Source organism: Oncorhynchus masou, chromosome 33, assembly GCF_036934945.1.
Source record: "Oncorhynchus masou masou isolate Uvic2021 chromosome 33, UVic_Omas_1.1, whole genome shotgun sequence".
In the NCBI taxonomy this organism is placed as follows: domain Eukaryota; kingdom Metazoa; phylum Chordata; class Actinopteri; order Salmoniformes; family Salmonidae; genus Oncorhynchus; species Oncorhynchus masou.
The window spans coordinates 2,268,105-2,287,655 of NC_088244.1; the positions used below are offsets into that span (position 1 = coordinate 2,268,105).

Sequence of the window (19,551 nt, forward strand, 5' to 3'; positions counted from 1 at the left end):
TGAGCTCGAGCTGTTTTGCAAGGAGGAATGGGAAAAAATTTCAGTCTCTCGATGTGCAAAACTGATAGAGACATACCCCAAGCGACTTACAGCTGTAATCGCAGCAAAAGGTGGCGCTACAAAGTATTAACTTAAGGGGGCTGAATAATTTTGCACGCCCAATTTTTCAGTTTTTGATTTGTTAAAAAAGTTTGAAATATCCAATAAATGTCGTTCCACTTCATGATTGTGTCCCACTTGTTGTTGATTCTTCACAAAAAAATACAGTTTTATATCTTTATGTTTGATGCCTGAAATGTGGCAAAAGGTTGCAAAGTTCAAGGTGGCCGAATACTTTCGCAAGGCACTGTATATACATGACGATGACTTGGGAATGCTGAAATGTCCAAGAACATGACATGGGAATGCTGATATGTCTACGAGGATGACCTGGGAAATCAGATATGTCTAAAAGGATGACTTGGGAATGCTGATTTGTTTAAGTGTATGACTTGGGAATGCTGATATGTCTAAGATGATGACCTAGGGATGCTGATATGTCTAAGAGGATGACTTGGGAATGCTGATGTGTCTAAGAGGATGACTTGGGAATGCTGATGTGTCTAAGAGGATGACTTGGGAATGCTGATATGTCTAAGAGGATGACTTGGGAATGCTGATGTGTCTAAGAGGATGACTTGGGAATGCTGATATGTCTAAGAGGATGACCTGGGAAATCAGATATGTCTAAGAGGATGACTTGGGAATGCTGATGTGTCTAAGAGGATGACTTGGGAATGCTGATGTGTCTAAGAGGATGACTTGGGAATGCTGATATGTCTAAGAGGATGACTTGGGAATGCTGATGTGTCTAAGAGGATGACTTGGGAATGCTGATGTGTCTAAGAGGATGACTTGGGAATGCTGATATGTCTAAGAGGATGACCTGGGAAATCAGATATGTCTAAGAGGATGACTTGGGAATGCTGATGTGTCTAAGAGGATGACTTGGGAATGCTGATATGTCTAAGAGGATGACCTGGGAAATCAGATATGTCTAAGAGGATGACTTGGGAATGCTGATGTGTCTAAGAGGATGGCCTGGGAATGCTGATGTGTCTAAGAGGATGGCCTGAGAACGCCTATATTTTGTTATGTTTTTTTTGCTCCATCCAAATATATATATATATTTGTAAGTGTACCCGTTTCATACAGTGACCAGAAAGTGTTAGTTCAAGCATAGCAGTATTTTTGTAGTTTATCTTGGGTGAATTGTAAAAAATCATTTTTTCGTGGCAGTAAGTGATAATGACTTGAAAGAACGTATAAAATGCTCAATGACTGCATCAATTGTTTTATTAGAATTCCTGAAAGTATTGAGGGAGTTGCGCTGGTATACTTTACAGTACACATGTTTTTTTGTGTGTGTAAACTACAAGAAATCTAAATAGGGAAACATGCTTTCTATCATTACTAAATCGTGTGTAAACCTAATGCTAATAGTGGGTGTGTAAACCTAATGCTAATCGTGGGTGTGCAAACCTAATGCTAATCGTGGGTGTGCAAACCTAATGCTAATCGTGGGTGTGTAAACCTAATGCTAATCGTGGGAGTGTAAACCTAATGCTAATAGTGGGTGTGTAAACCTAATGCTAATAGTGGGTGTGCAAACCTAATGCTAATCGTGGGTGTGCAAACCTAATGCTAATCGTGGGTGTGTAAACCTAATGCTAATCGTGGGAGTGTAAACCTAATGCTAATCGTGGGTGTGCAAACCTAATGCTAATCGTGGGTGTGCAAACCTAATGCTAATCGTGGGTGTGTAAACCTAATGCTAATCGTGGGAGTGTAAACCTAATGCTAATAGTGGGTGTGTAAACCTAATGCTAATCGTGGGAGTGTAAACCTAATGCTAATAGTGGGTGTGTAAACCTAATGCTAATCGTGGGTGTGCAAACCTAATGCTAATCGTGGGTGTGTAAACCTAATGCTAATCGTGGGAGTGTAAACATAATGCTAATCGTGGGTGTGTAAACCCAATGCTAATCGATCCTAATGCTAATCGAGTGTAAACCTAATGCTAATTGTGGGTGTGTAAACCTAATGCTAATCATGGGAGTGTAAACCTAATGCTAATAGTGGGTGTGTAAACCTAATGCTAATCGTGGGTGTGTAAACCTAATGCTAATGCCTAATGCTAATCGGGAGTGTAAACCTAATGCCTAATGCTAATAGTGGGTGTGTAAACCTAATGCTAATCGTGGGAGTGTAAACCTAATGCTAATAGTGGGTGTGTAAACCTAATGCTAATCGTGGGAGTGTAAACCTAATGCTAATCGTGGGTGTGTAAACCTAATGCTAATCGTGGGAGTGTAAACCTAATGCTAATAGTGGGTGTGTAAACCTAATGCTAATCGTGGGAGTGTAAACCTAATGCTAATAGTGTGTAAACCTAATGGCTGTGTAAACCTAATGCTAATCGTGGGAGTGTAAACCTAATGCTAGTGTAAACATAATGCTAATCGTGGGTGTGTAAACCCAATGCTAATCGAGGGAGTGTAAACCTAATGCTAATCGAGGGAGTGTAAACCTAATGCTAATTGTGGGTGTGTAAACCTAATGCTAATCATGGGAGTGTAAACCTAATGCTAATAGTGGGTGTGTAAACCTAATGCTAATCGTGGGAGTGTAAACATAATGCTAATCGTGGGTGTGTAAACCTAATGCTAATCGAGGGAGTGTAAACCTAATGCTAATCGAGGGAATGTAAACCTAATGCTAATCATGGGAGTGTAAACCTAATGCTAATCGTGGGAGTGTAAACCTAATGCTAATAGTGGGTGTGTAAACCTAATGCTAATCGTGGGTGTGCAAACCTAATGCTAATCGTGGGTGTGTAAACCTAATGCTAACCGTGGGTGTGTAAACCTAATGCTAATCGAGGGAGTGTAAACCTAATGCTAATCGAGGGAGTGTAAACCTAATGCTAATCGTGGGTGTGTAAACCTAATGCTAATCGTGGGAGTGTAAACCTAATGCTAATCGTGGGAGTGTAAACCTAATGCTAATCGTGGGAGTGTAAACCTAATGCTAATCGTGGGAGTGTAAACCTAATGCTAATCATGGGTGTTTAAAGCCCCAAGATATTTTCATATTCTATACTGGAATGGTTGGGACAGAAGCCCCAAGATATTTTCATATTCTATACTGGAATGGTTGGGACAGAAGCCCCAATATATTTTCATATTCTATACTGGAATGGTTGGGACAGAAGCCCCAAGATATTTTCATATTCTATACTGGAATGGTTGGGACAGAAGCCCCAAGATATTTTCATATTCTATACTGGAATGGTTGGGACAGAAGCCCCAATATATTTTCATATTCTATACTGGAATGGTTGGGACAGAAGCCCCAAGATATTTTCATATTCTATACTGGAATGGTTGGGACAGAAGCCCCAATATATTTTCATATTCTGTACTGGTATGGTTGGCTCATTCCACTGTACCAAATATACAGTATATTCAAAGAAAATCATTGACAAATATTTGATAGGACTACAAGACATTTCACCTGTTGTTGTCCCAAGTGATTGGGGAGTGTTTATGATGTAACACTTATAGTCCCCCAGCACTTTGGATTTGAAATCATACAGTCACTATGAGGTCAAAGTGCAATGTTTCCAAACACTATTTCATTCATGTGGATGCTACCATGATTACGGATAAGCCTGAATTAATCATGAATAATGATGAGTAAGAAAGTTACAGACCCACAAAGATCATACCCCTAAAACATGCTAACCTCCCCTGTTATTGTAATGGTGAGAGGTTAGCATGTCTTGGGAGTATGATATAAAATGTTAACCTTCCCTGTTATTGTAATGGGGAGAGGTTAGCATGTCTTGGAGGTATGATATAAAATGCTAACCTCCCCTGTTATAGTAATGGTGAGAGGTTAGCATGTCTTGGAGATATGATATAAAATGCTAACCTCCCCTGTTATTGTAATGGTGAGAGGTTAGCATGTCTTGGAGTTATGATATAAAATGCTAACCTCCCCTGTTATTGTAATGGTGAGAGGTTAGCATGTCTTGGGGGTATGATATAAAATGCTAACCTCCCCTGTTATTGTAATGGTGAGAGGTTAGCATGTCTTGGAGTTATGATATAAAATGCTAACCTCCCCTGTTATTGTAATGGTGAGTGGTTAGCATGTCTTGAGGGTATGATATAAAATGCTAACCTCCCCTGTTATTGTAATGGGGAGAGGTTAGCATGTCTTGGGGGTATGATATAAAATGCTAACCTCCCCTGTTATTGTAATGGTGAGAGGTTAGCATGTCTTGGAGTTATGATATAAAATGCTAACCTCCCATGTTATTGTAATGGTGAGAGGTTAGCATGTCTTGGAGTTATGATATAAAATGCTAACCTCTCCTGTTATTGTAATGGTGAGAGGTTAGCATGTCTTGGGGGTATGATATAAAATGCTAACCTCCCCTGTTATTGTAATGGTGAGAGGTTAGCATGTCTTGGGGGTATGATAATCGTGCGTTTGTAACTTTCACACTCATCGTTATTCCCGATTCATTCAGGACCAGCCGTAACCATGGAAATCATCCACATGAATGTAGAAGTGTTTAGAAACATATTCTATTCTTATTTACAATAAAAGTGACTCCATAATGACACAATACATTATTTACAATTCATTTCTATTGGTCACAAAATAATCTGAAACACAACCAAAACAAACAGCAGATGCATCCAATAAGTTTGTAAAGTCACATGCTTGATGTAATCAATGCGTGCTAGAAATATAGGACCAAATAGTAAACTTCAGTACACATAAGAGAGAATTTGTCCCAATACTCTTAAAATGTGGAGACTACATACACAAATTGCTGTCATTTTTAAACGGTTCACCCGATATGATTGAGAATACACTCCAATTAAAGCCGACAGTCTGCATATTAACCTCACAGTCACATGTATCATTTCAAAACCTGCTGGAGTACAAAAGAGCCCCCCCCCCCAAAAAAAACTACACATGTGTCACTGTCCCAATACTTTTTGGGAGCTCACTGTAACATGAGGTCACACGTACGTACATGCCACACAAAGACACAGAAAAGCACTTCCTCTTCAGCAGCACACTCAACTCACTATCTCTCGTTCCTTCTTCTCATGTCAACTATCAACCTCTATACTGTCCATGAGTCATTGAATGTCTTTATAACTATCAACCTCTATACTGTCCATGAGTCAGTGAATGTCTTTATAACTATCAACCTCTATACTGTCCATGAGTCATTGAATGTCTTTATAACTATCAACCTCTATACTGTCCATGAGTCATTGAATGTCTTTCTAACTATCAACCTCTATACTGTCCATGAGTCATTGAATGTCTTTATAACTATCAACCTCTATACTGTCCATGAGTCAGTGAATGTCTTTATAACTATCAACCTCTATACTGTCCATGAGTCATTGAATGTCTTTATAACTATCAACCTCTATACTGTCCATGAGTCATTGAATGTCTTTCTAACTATCAACCTCTATACTGTCCATGAGTCATTGAATGTCTTTATAACTATCAACCTCTATACTGTCCATGAGTCATTGAATGTCTTTATAACTATCAACCTCTATACTGTCCATGAGTCACTGAATGTCTTTCTAACTATCAACCTCTATACTGTCCATGAGTCATTGAATGTCTTTATAACTATCAACCTCTATACTGTCCATGAGTCACTGAATGTCTTTCTAACTATCAACCTCTATACTGTCCATGAGTCATTGAATGTCTTTATAACTATCAACCTCTATACTGTCCATGAGTCATTGAATGTCTTTATAACTATCAACCTCTATACTGTCCATGAGTCATTGAATATAATTTTTTTGTGTGTGTTTTCTTCTTCCTCTAGTCTCTGAGTCTGGAGAGCGAGTCAGACTTTCAGTGAGTTAGTATCTTCCTCTTCAGTGAGTTAGTATCTTCCTCTTCCTCTCTTCCTCTCCAGTGAGTTAGTATCTTCCTCTTCAGTGAGTTAGTATCTTCCTCTTCAGTGAGTTAGTATCTTCCTCTTCAGTGAGTTAGTATCTTCCTCTTCAGTGAGTTAGTATCTTCCTCTTCCTCTCTTCCTCTCCAGTGAGTTAGTATCTTCCTCTTCAGTGAGTTAGTATCTTCCTCTTCAGTGAGTTAGTATCTTCCTCTTCAGTGAGTTAGTATCTTCCTCTTCAGTGAGTTAGTATCTTCCTCTTCCTCTCTTCCTCTCCAGTGAGTTAGTATCTTCCTCTTCAGTGAGTTAGTATCTTCCTCTTCAGTGAGTTAGTATCTTCCTCTTCAGTGAGTTAGTATCTTCCTCTTCAGTGAGTTAGTATCTTCCTCTTCCTCTCTACCTGAATGTGAATCTGTGAGGAAACCGGAGGTGGAAGTAACACAGCCTGAGCAAGTCCCACCTCCACCTGCCTCTCCCAGAGCGCCGGCGGCCATATTGGATGACCTGGATGTTGCCCCTCTTAAACCTGTAGTTGTCCTGGTCTGACGACCTCAGTCTGACGAGCGGTGCCCCCTGGTGTCTGGGAGGGTTGTTGCGTCTCCTGACACTCACACCACCGTGCTGATGCGGTTGATAGGCTTTGACTTGGAGCTGGTGGTGCTGCCCCCGCCAGACCCCTGCTGCACTCCCTGGAGCTGGGGTGGGTGGCTGGGCGGATGGCTGGGCGCCTGGAGCTGGAGGGTGTAGGGGGAGAGAGGGGTAAGCGGGGTGTGAGGGGAGGAAGGGGGGGGTAAAGGGGAGTGAGGAGGGGGAGGGGGTATGGAGGAGAGCGGGAGGTACTGGGCGTGGCTGTGGGCGTCGGCCTGTGGAACGTACCGGGCGGAAGGGGTCTGTGGGGGCGGGGCGGCAAAGATGAAGTGAGTCTGGTGCTGAGGGTGTTGGGCGAGATGGGGGCTGTAGGAAAGGCCGGGATGGGGGCTGTGGCTGTGGGAATGAGCGGTAAGATGAGGGACATGGGTGTGGGCGTGAGGGTGGGGCTGCGAGCGTGAGAGAGTAAGAGGGAGCTTGGCGCCTACTCCTCCTCCTTGACCGTGAGTGGAGTGTGTGTGGTAGAGGATCGGGGGCCCCGGGGAGTGAGGAGAATGTGGAGAAAGGGGCGGAGGGGGGCAGCCTACCCCCATAGAAACCCCCATGTTGGTATAGAACCCCCCCTGACCCTGTACACCATGCTGCTGCAGCTGAGAGGGAGCAGGACCGGGGCCCGGCCGCTTGGGAACCCCAACCAGGGGGCCCCTGTGGATGGTATGAGGCCCAGGGGCCCCCTGGGCGGTGGAGGAGGGCTGGCTGGGAGCGGGCCCTGTCTGGGCGTGGTAGCGGTGGTGGTGATGGTAGTAGGATGGAGGAGGCTGCTGCCCTGCGGTACTGTTGTGGCAGTACTGGGCGTGCAGAGCCTGGATCTTGGAGGGCCCTCCTGGGTCGGAGTTGCTGAGGGCGGAGGGGGAGTGTGGGGGCGGGCCGCCGGTGATGGGCGGGGGGACAGGTGCAGGGTAGTGTGGCAGCCCAGGTGGGAGGAGAGGGGGGAGAGAGGGGAGAGGACCAGGGGGCTTGGTGTTGGAGCGCTTGCTCCCAAACAGGGAACCCAGGAAGGAGCCTCCACTGCCCCCTCCCCCTCCCCCTCCAGACCCGCTCCCCTGGGATCCTGTCACCCCTCGGTCTCCGCTGCTGGGACCCAGTGCCGTCGTCCCAGTAGCGGTATTGTGATTTAGCCCCGGCCCACCCCCCACTCCCGTCCCGGGGCTCAGGATGGGGTGGTGAGGCCGGTAGTCTTGGATGTCATAGCAACCGGGTGGCATTACACCCCCAGCCATGTGGGGGCGCTGATGAGGCCTGGGACTGTTAATGATGGAGCCCTGACCAGAGAAGGATAGGAGAGGAGAGGAGAGGAGAGAGGAGAGAGAGGAGACAGAGGGGAGGAGGGAGAGAGGAGAAAGAGACGGAGGGGAGGAGGGAGAGAGGAGAGAGGGACGGAGGGCAGGAGGGAGAGAGGAGAGAGAGGAGAGAGAGACAGAGGCGAGGGGAGGAGGGTCAGTAAAGTGCTGTTTTTATTGAATCATTATAAGGACTGAACACACACCTCCGACACTGACGACAGATGTTAAATAACACCAATAAAGTTAACATCTTAAAAGGACGTGCCATATCTATGTTACTGCCATCCCATCAGCAACTGGTGAGGCAAACACATGCATGTAAGGCCCTTTCAATCCACCACGATATCAAGCAGTAGTGAAGAGTACCATGCAGGGTATTGAAAACATCCAGAAGCATCATGCCATATTGCAGTGGTATTTTGACTGGGGAGGAAACCCCCCCCCACCCCTGTCCCTTCAATATCAGACTAGCAGACCAACACTGACCCCCCTCCCCCCCAGACTAGCAGACCAACACTGACCCCCTTCCCCCCAGACTAGCAGACCAACACTGACCCCCTTCCCCCCAGACTAGCAGACCAACACTGACCCCCTTCCCCCAGACTAGCAGACCAACACTGACCCCCTTCCCCCCAGACTAGCAGACCAACACTGACCCCTTCCCCCCAGACTAGCAGACCAACACTGACCCCCTTCCCCCAGACTAGCAGACCAACACTGACCCCCTTCCCCCCAGACTAGCAGACCAACACTGACCCCCTTCCCCCCAGACTAGCAGACCAACACTGACCCCCTTCCCCCCAGACTAGCAGACCAACACTGACCCCCTTCCCCCCAGACTAGCAGACCAACACTGACCCCCTTCCCCCAGACTAGCAGACCAACACTGACCCCCTCCCCCCAGACTAGCAGACCAACACTGACCCCCTTCCCCCCAGACTAGCAGACCAACACTGACCCCCTCCCCCCAGACTAGCAGACCAACACTGACCCCCTTCCCCCAGACTAGCAGACCAACACTGACCCCCTCCCCCCCAGACTAGCAGACCAACACTGACCCCCTTCCCCCCAGACTAGCAGACCAACACTGACCCCCTTCCCCCCAGACTAGCAGACCAACACTGACCCCCTTCCCCCAGACTAGCAGACCAACACTGACCCCCTTCCCCCAGACTAGCAGACCAACACTGACCCCCTCCCCCCAGACTAGCAGACCAACACTGACCCCCTTCCCCCCAGACTAGCAGACCAACACTGACCCCCTCCCCCCAGACTAGCAGACCAACACTGACCCCCTTCCCCCCAGACTAGCAGACCAACACTGACCCCCTTCCCCCCAGACTAGCAGACCAACACTGACCCCCTTCCCCCCAGACTAGCAGACCAACACTGACCCCCTTCCCCCCAGACTAGCAGACCAACACTGACCCCCTCCCCCCCCAGACTAGCAGACCAACACTGACCCCCTTCCCCCCAGACTAGCAGACCAACACTGACCCCCTTCCCCCCAGACTAGCAGACCAACACTGACCCCCTTCCCCCAGACTAGCAGACCAACACTGACCCCCTTCCCCCCAGACTAGCAGACCAACACTGACCCCTCCCCCCAGACTAGCAGACCAACACTGACCCCCTCCCCCCCAGACTAGCAGACCAACACTGACCCCCTTCCCCCCCAGACTAGCAGACCAACACTGACCCCCTTCCCCCAGACTAGCAGACCAACACTGACCCCCTTCACCCCCAGACTAGCAGACCAACACTGACCCCCTTCCCCCCAGACTAGCAGACCAACACTGACCCCCTCCCCCCAGACTAGCAGACCAACACTGACCCCCTTCCCCCCAGACTAGCAGACCAACACTGACCCCCTCCCCCCAGACTAGCAGACCAACACTGACCCACTTCCCCCAGACTAGCAGACCAACACTGACCCCCTTCCCCCCAGACTAGCAGACCAACACTGACCCCCTTCCCCACCAGACTAGCAGACCAACACTGACCCCCTTCCCCACCAGACTAGCAGACCAACACTGACCCCCTTCCCACCCAGACTAGCAGACCAACACTGACCCCCTCCCCCCAGACTAGCAGACCAACACTGACCCCCTTCCCCCCAGACTAGCAGACCAACACTGACCCCCTTCACCCCCAGACTAGCAGACCAACACTGACCCCCTTCCCCCAGACTAGCAGACCAACACTGACCCCCTTCCCCACCAGACTAGCAGACCAACACTGACCCCCCCCCCCCAGACTAGCAGACCAACACTGACCCCCTTCCCCCCAGACTAGCAGACCAACACTGACCCCCTTCCCCCCAGACTAGCAGACCAACACTGACCCCCTTCCCCACCAGACTAGCAGACCAACACTGACCCCCTCCCCCCAGACTAGCAGACCAACACTGACCCCCTTCACCCCCAGACTAGCAGACCAACACTGACCCCTTCCCCCCAGACTAGCAGACCAACACTGACCCCCTCCCCCCAGACTAGCAGACCAACACTGACCCCCTTCCCCCCAGACTAGCAGACCAACACTGACCCCCTCCCCCCCAGACTAGCAGACTTACTTCCATAGTGCTGTCCAGGGAGCCAGCACTGTTCCGGCGGCCCCGCTTTCCTGCACCAAGGAATAACAAAAGTCATATGTTGTGGTGTCATGGAGACGACATTGTTGCTGTATCAGTGAACACAGGAACAGCAGGTGGGTAACTACAGTTCTCCTGTTGGGACAGCATGTGGATAACTACAGTTCTCCTGTAGGGACAGCAGGTGGATAACTACAGTTCTCCTGTAGGGACAGCAGGTGGATAACTACAGTTCTCCTGTAGGGACAGCAGGTGGGTAACTACAGTTCTCCTGTAGGACAGCAGGTGGATAACTACAGTTCTCCTGTAGGACAGCAGGTGGATAACTACAGTTCTCCTGTAGGGACAGCAGGTGGATAACTACAGTTCTCCTGTAGGGACAGCAGGTGGGTAACTACAGTTCTCCTGGAGGACAGCAGGTGGGTAACTACAGTTCTCCTGTAGGGACAGCAGGTGGGTAACTACAGTTCTCCTGTAGGGACAGCAGGTGGATAACTACAGTTCTCCTGTAGGACAGCAGGTGGGTAACTACAGTTCTCCTGGAGGACAGCAGGTGGGTAACTACAGTTCTCCTGTAGGGACAGCAGGTGGGTAACTACAGTTCTCCTGGAGGACAGCAGGTGGGTAACTACAGTTCTCCTGTAGGACAGCAGGTGGATAACTACAGTTCTCCTGTAGGGACAGCAGGTGGGTAACTACAGTTCTCCTGTAGGACAGCAGGTGGATAACTACAGTTCTCCTGTAGGACAGCAGGTGGATAACTACAGTTCTCCTGTAGGGACAGCAGGTGGGTAACTACAGTTCTCCTGGAGGACAGCAGGTGGGTAACTACAGTTCTCCTGTAGGGACAGCATGTGGATAACTACAGTTCTCCTGTAGGGACAGCAGGTGGATAACTACAGTTCTCCTGTAGGGACAGCAGGTGGATAACTACAGTTCTCCTGTAGGGACAGCAGGTGGGTAACTACAGTTCTCCTGTAGGACAGCAGGTGGATAACTACAGTTCTCCTGTAGGACAGCAGGTGGATAACTACAGTTCTCCTGTAGGGACAGCAGGTGGGTAACTACAGTTCTCCTGGAGGACAGCAGGTGGGTAACTACAGTTCTCCTGTAGGACAGCAGGTGGATAACTACAGTTCTCCTGTAGGGACAGCAGGTGGGTAACTACAGTTCTCCTGTAGGGACAGCAGGTGGGTAACTACAGTTCTCCTGTAGGACAGCAGGTGGGTAACTACAGTTCTCCTGTAGGGACAGCAGGTGGATAACTACAGTTCTCCTGTTGGGACAGCAGGTGGATAACTACAGTACTCCTGTAGGACAGCAGGTGGATAACTACAGTTCTCCTGTAGGACAGCAGGTGGGTAACTACAGTTCTCCTGTAGGGACAGCAGGTGGATACTGATCATGAGACTCATTAACCAGACTAAAACACAGAAAATTACTTGCTGTAAAAGATGGAGACTCATGATCAGTGTAGCTTTTCAATGGGATCTATTCATAGCAGCCTGGGCAACTGGAATATCTGACCTTTTTCAACAGTCTGACTGTCAACATCGGTACGAAAACCAAATTAACAGAGACATAGATACTACCACCAGATATATACCCTGGTATTATGTAGCTGAGGAGACAGACCACCAGATATACCCTGGTATTATGGAGACAGACCACCAGATATACCCTGGTATTATGGAGACAGACCACCAGATATACCCTGGTATTATGTAGTCATGAGGAGACAGACCACCAGATATACCCTGGTATGATGTAGTCATGAGGAGACAGACCACCAGATATACCCTGGTATTATGGAGACAGACCACCAGATATACCCTGGTAGTATGTAGTCATGAGGAGACAGACCACCAGATATACCCTGCTATTATGTATTATGGAGACAGACCACCAGATATACCCTGGTATTATGTAGTCATGAGGAGACAGACCACCAGATATACCCTGGTATTATGTAGTCATGAGGAGACAGACCACCAGATATACCCTGGTATTATGTAGTCATGAGGAGACAGACCACCAGATATACCCTGGTATTATGTAGCTGAGGAGACAGACCAGATATACCCTGGTATTATGTAGTCATGAGGAGACAGACCAGCAGATATACCCTGGTATTATGGAGTCATGAGGAGACAGACCACCAGATATACCCTGGTATTATGGAGTCATGAGGAGACAGACCACCAGATATACCCTGGTATTATGGAGTCATGAGGAGACAGACCAGCAGATATACCCTGGTATTATGTAGTCATGAGGAGACAGACCAGCAGATATACCCTGGTATTATGGAGTCATGAGGAGACAGACCACCAGATATACCCTGGTATTATGTAGTCATGAGGAGACAGACCAGCAGATATACCCTGGTATTATGTAGTCATGAGGAGACAGACCACCAGATATACCCTGGTATTATGTAGCTGAGGAGACAGACCATATATACCCTGGTATTATGTAGTCATGAGGAGACAGACCACCAGATATACCCTGGTATTATGTAGTCATGAGGAGACAGACCACCAGATATACCCTGGTATTATGTAGTCATGAGGAGACAGACCACCAGATATACCCTGCTATTATGGAGACAGACCACCAGATATACCCTGGTATTATGTAGTCATGAGGAGACAGACCACCAGATATACCCTGGTATTATGTAGTCATGAGGAGACAGACCAGATATACCCTGGTATTATGTAGTCATGAGGAGACAGACCACCAGATATACCCTGGTATTATGTAGTCATGAGGAAACAGACCAGATATACCCTGGTATTATGGAGACAGACCCCCAGATATACCCTGGTAGTATGTAGTCATGAGGAGACAGACCACCAGATATACCCTGCTATTATGGAGACAGACCACCAGATATACCCTGGTATTATGTAGTCATGAGGAAACAGACCACCAGATATACCCTGGTATTATGTAGTCATGAGGAGACAGACCACCAGATATACCCTGGTATTATGTAGTCATGAGGAGACAGACCACCAGATATACCCTGGTATTATGTAGTCATGAGGAGACAGACCAGATATACCCTGGTATTATGTAGTCATGAGGAGACAGACCACCAGATATACCCTGGTATTATGTAGCTGAGGAGACAGACCACCAGATATACCCTGGTATTATGTAGTCATGAGGAGACAGACCAGATATACCCTGGTATTATGTAGTCATGAGGAGACAGACCACCAGATATACCCTGGTATTATGTAGTCATGAGGAGACAGACCACCAGATATACCCTGGTATTATGTAGCTGAGGAGACAGACCAGATATACCCTGGTATTATGGAGTCATGAGGAGACAGACCAGCAGATATACCCTGGTATTATGTAGTCATGAGGAGACAGACCACCAGATACACCCTGGTATTATGTAGTCATGAGGAGACAGACCATCAGATATACCCTGGTATTATGGAGACAGACCACCAGATATACCCTGGTATTGTGTAGTCATGAGGAGACAGACCACCATATATACCCTGGTATTATGTAGTCATGAGGAGACAGACCACCAGATATACCCTGGTATTATGGAGACAGACCACCAGATATACCCTGGTATTATGTAGTCATGAAGAGACAGACTACCAGATACACCCTGGTATTATGTAGTCATGAGGAGACAGACCACCAGATATACCCTGGTATTATGTAGCCATGAGGAGACAGACCAGATATACCCTGGTATTATGGAGACAGACCACCAGATATACCCTGGTATTATGTAGGCATGAGGAGACAAACCAGATATACCCTGGTATTATGGAGACAGACCACCAGATATACCCTGGTATTATGTAGTCATGAGGAGACAAACCAGATATACCCTGGTATTATGTAGCTGAGCCATGAGGAGACAGACCACCAGATATACCCTGGTATTATGGAGACAGACCACCAGATATACCCTGGTATAATGGAGACAGACCACCAGATATACCCTGGTATTATGGAGACAGACCACCAGATATACCCTGGTATTATGGAGACAGACCACCAGATATACCCTGGTATTATGTAGTCATGAGGAGACAGACCACAAGATATACCCTGGTATTATGTAGCTGAGCCATGAGGAGACAGACCACCAGATATACCCTGGTATTATGGAGACAGACCACCAGATATACCCTGGTATTATGTAGCTGAGCCATGAGGAGACAGACCACCAGATATACCCTGGTATTATGGAGACAGACCACCAGATATACCCTGGTATTATGTAGTCATGAGGAGACAGACCACCAGACATACCCTGGTATTATGGAGTCATGAGGAGACAGACCACCAGATATACCCTGGTATTATGTAGTCATGAGGAGACAGACCACCAGACATACCCTGGTATTATGTAGTCATGAGGAGACAGACCACCAGATATACCCTGGTATTATGTAGTGATGAGGAGACAGACCACCAGATATACCCTGGTATTATGTAGTCATGAGGAGACAGACCACCAGATATACCTTGGTATTATGGAGACAGACCACCAGATATACCCTGCTATTATGGAGACAGACCACCAGATATACCCTGGTATTATGTAGTCATGAGGAGACAGACCACCAGATATACCCTGGTATTATGTAGCTGAGGAGACAGACCACCAGATATACCCTGGTATTATGGAATCAGACCACCAGATATCCCCTGCTATTATGGAGACAGACCACCAGATATACCCTGGTATTATGTAGTCATGAGGAGACAGACCACCAGATATACCCTGGTATTATGTAGCTGTGGAGACAGACCAGATATACCCTGGTATTATGTAGTCATGAGGAGACAGACCACCAGATATACCCTGGTATTATGGAGACAGACCACCAGATATACCCTGGTATTATGTAGTCATGAGGAAACAGACCAGATATACCCTGGTATTATGTAGTCATGAGGAAACAGACCAGATATACCCTGGTATTATGTAGTCATGAGGAGACAGACCACCAGATATACCCTGGTATTATGGAGACAGACCACTAGATATACCCTGGTATTATGGAGACAGACCACCAGATATACCCTGGTATTATGTAGTGATGAGGAGACAGACCACCAGATATACCCTGGTATTATGTAGTCATGAGGAGACAGACCACCAGATATACCCTGGTATTATGTAGTGATGAGGAGACAGACCAGATATACCCTGGTATTATGGAAACAGACCACCAGATATACCCTGGTATTATGTAGTCATGAGGAGACAGACCACCAGATATACCCTGGTATTATGTAGTCATGAGGAGACAGACCACCAGATATACCCTGGTATTATGGAGACAGACCACCAGATATACCCTGCTATTATGGAGACAGACCACCAGATATACCCTGGTATTATGTAGTCATGAGGAGACAGACCACCAGATATACCCTGGTATTATGGAGACAGACCACCAGATATACCCTGGTATTATGTAGTCATGAAGAGACAGACTACCAGATACACCCTGGTATTATGTAGTCATGAGGAGACAGACCACCAGATATACCCTGGTATTATGTAGCCATGAGGAGACAGACCAGATATACCCTGGTATTATGGAGACAGACCACCAGATATACCCTGGTATTATGTAGGCATGAGGAGACAAACCAGATATACCCTGGTATTATGGAGACAGACCACCAGATATACCCTGGTATTATGTAGTCATGAGGAGACAGACCACCAGATATACCCTGGTATTATGTAGTCATGAGGAGACAGACCAGATATACCCTGGTATTATGGAGACAGACCACCAGATATACCCTGGTATTATGTAGTGATGAGGAGACAGACCACCAGATATACCCTGGTATTATGTAGTCATGAGGAGACAGACCAGATATACCCTGGTATTATGTAGTCATGAGGAGACAGACCACCAGATATAACCTGGTATTATGTAGTCATGAGGAGACAGACCACCAGATATACCCTGGTATTATGTATTCATGAGGAGACAGACCACCAGATATACCCTGGTATTATGGAGTCATGAGGAGACAGACCACCAGATATACCCTGGTATTATGGAGACAGACCACCAGATATACCCTGCTATTATGGAGACAGACCACCAGATATACCCTGGTATTATGTAGTCATGAGGAGACAGACCAGCAGATATACCCTGGTATTATGTAGTCATGAGGAGACAGACCAGATATACCCTGGTATTATGTAGCTGAGGAGACAGACCACCAGATATACCCTGGTATTATGTAGCTGAGGAGACAGACCACCAGATATACCCTGGTATTATGGAGACAGACCACCAGATATACCCTGGTATTATGGAGACAGACCCCCAGATATACCCTGGTATTATGGAGACAGACCACCAGATATACCCTGGTATTATGTAGTCATGAGGAGACAGACCACCAGATATACCCTGGTATTATGGAGACAGACCACCAGATATACCCTGGTATTATGTAGTCATGAGGAGACAGACCACCAGATATACCCTGGTATTATGTAGTCATGAGGAGACAGACCACCAGATATACCCTGGTATTATGGAGACAGACCACCAGATATACCCGGGTATTATGTAGTCATGAGGAGACAGACCACCAGATATACCCTGGTATTATGTAGCTGTGGAGACAGACCAGATATACCCTGGTATTATGTAGTCAATAGGAGACAGACCACCAGATAAACCCTGGTATTATGTAGTCATGAGGAGACAGACCACCAGATATACCCTGGTATTATGTAGTCATGAGGAGACAGACCACCAGATATACCCTGGTATTATGTAGTCATGAGGAGACAGACCACCAGATATACCCTGGTATTATGGAGACAGACCACCAGATATACCCTGGTATTATGTAGTCATGAAGAGACAGACTACCAGATACACCCTGGTATTATGTAGTCATGAGGAGACAGACCACCAGATATACCCTGGTATTATGTAGGCATGAGGAGACAAACCAGATATACCCTGGTATTATGGAGACAGACCACCAGATATACCCTGGTATTATGTAGTCATGAGGAGACAGACCACCAGATATACCCTGGTATTATGTAGTCATGAGGAGACAGACCAGATATACCCTGGTATTATGGAGACAGACCACCAGATATACCCTGGTATTATGTAGTGATGAGGAGACAGACCACCAGATATACCCTGGTATTATGTAGTCATGAGGAGACAGACCAGATATACCCTGGTATTATGTAGTCATGAGGAGACAGACCACCAGATATAACCTGGTATTATGTAGTCATGAGGAGACAGACCACCAGATATACCCTGGTATTATGTATTCATGAGGAGACAGACCACCAGATATACCCTGGTATTATGTAGTCATGAGGAGACAGACCACCAGATATACCCTGGTATTATGTAGTCATGAGGAGACAGACCACCAGATATACCCTGGTATTATGGAGACAGACCACCAGATATACCCTGCTATTATGGAGACAGACCACCAGATATACCCTGGTATTATGTAGTCATGAGGAGACAGACCAGCAGATATACCCTGGTATTATGTAGTCATGAGGAGACAGACCAGATATACCCTGGTATTATGTAGCTGAGGAGACAGACCACCAGATATACCCTGGTATTATGGAGACAGACCACCAGATATACCCTGCTATTATGGAGACAGACCACCAGATATACCCTGGTATTATGTAGTCATGAGGAGACAGACCAGCAGATATACCCTGGTATTATGTAGTCATGAGGAGACAGACCAGATATACCCTGGTATTATGTAGCTGAGGAGACAGACCACCAGATATACCCTGGTATTATGGAGACAGACCACCAGATATACCCTGGTATTATGGAGACAGACCCCCAGATATACCCTGGTATTATGGAGACAGACCACCAGATATACCCTGGTATTATGTAGTCATGAGGAGACAGACCACCAGATATACCCTGGTATTATGTAGTCATGAGGAGACAGACCACCAGATATACCCTGGTATTATGTAGTCATGAGGAGACAGACCACCAGATATACCCTGGTATTATGTAGTCATGAGGAGACAGACCACCAGATATACCCTGGTATTATGGAGACAGACCACCAGATATACCCGGGTATTATGTAGTCATGAGGAGACAGACCACCAGATATACCCTGGTATTATGTAGCTGTGGAGACAGACCAGATATACCCTGGTATTATGTAGTCAATAGGAGACAGACCACCAGATATACCCTGGTATTATGTAGTCATGAGGAGACAGACCACCAGATATACCCTGGTATTATGTAGTCATGAGGAGACAGACCACCAGATATACCCTGGTATTATGTAGTCATGAGGAGACAGACCACCAGATATACCCTGGTATTATGGAGACAGACCACCAGATATACCCTGGTATTATGTAGTCATGAAGAGACAGACTACCAGATACACCCTGGTATTATGTAGTCATGAGGAGACAGACCACCAGATATACCCTGGTATTATGTAGCCATGAGGAGACAGACCAGATATACCCTGGTATTATGGAGACAGACCACCAGATATACCCTGGTATTATGTAGGCATGAGGAGACAAACCAGATATACCCTGGTATTATGGAGACAGACCACCAGATATACCCTGGTATTATGTAGTCATGAGGAGACAAACCAGATATACCCTGGTATTATGTAGTCATGAGGAGACAGACCACCAGATATACCCTGGTATTATGTAGTCATGAGGAGACAGACCACCAGATATACCCTGGTATTATGTAGCTGAGGAGACAGACCAGATATACCCTGGTATTATGTAGTCATGAGGAGACAGACCACCAGATATACCCTGCTATTATGTAGTCATGAGGAGACAGACCACCAGATATACCCTGGTATTATGTAGTCATGAGGAGACAGACCACCAGATATACCCTGGTATTATGGAGTCATGAGGAGACAGACCAGCAGATATACCCTGGTATTATGTAGTCATGAGGAGACAGACCACCAGATACACC

General features: G+C 46.8%; 1 protein-coding gene across 1 annotated transcript in view; it reads right to left on the reverse strand.

Annotated features, from left to right (window-relative positions):
• Nucleotides 1-2,489: 2,489 nt before the first annotated feature.
• The window catches only part of LOC135527629 (IQ motif and SEC7 domain-containing protein 1-like), an 87,357-nt gene continuing 70,295 nt past the window's right edge, over nucleotides 2,490-19,551 (reverse strand). Inside the window, exons 13-14 of the mRNA XM_064956118.1 lie at nucleotides 10,502-10,551; nucleotides 2,490-7,905 (exon numbers count right to left, since the gene is read on the reverse strand). Of these exons, the coding sequence (XP_064812190.1) occupies nucleotides 6,604-7,905; nucleotides 10,502-10,551 (1,352 nt within the window). The 3' untranslated portion in view covers nucleotides 2,490-6,603. The remainder of the gene's footprint in view (nucleotides 7,906-10,501; nucleotides 10,552-19,551) is intronic.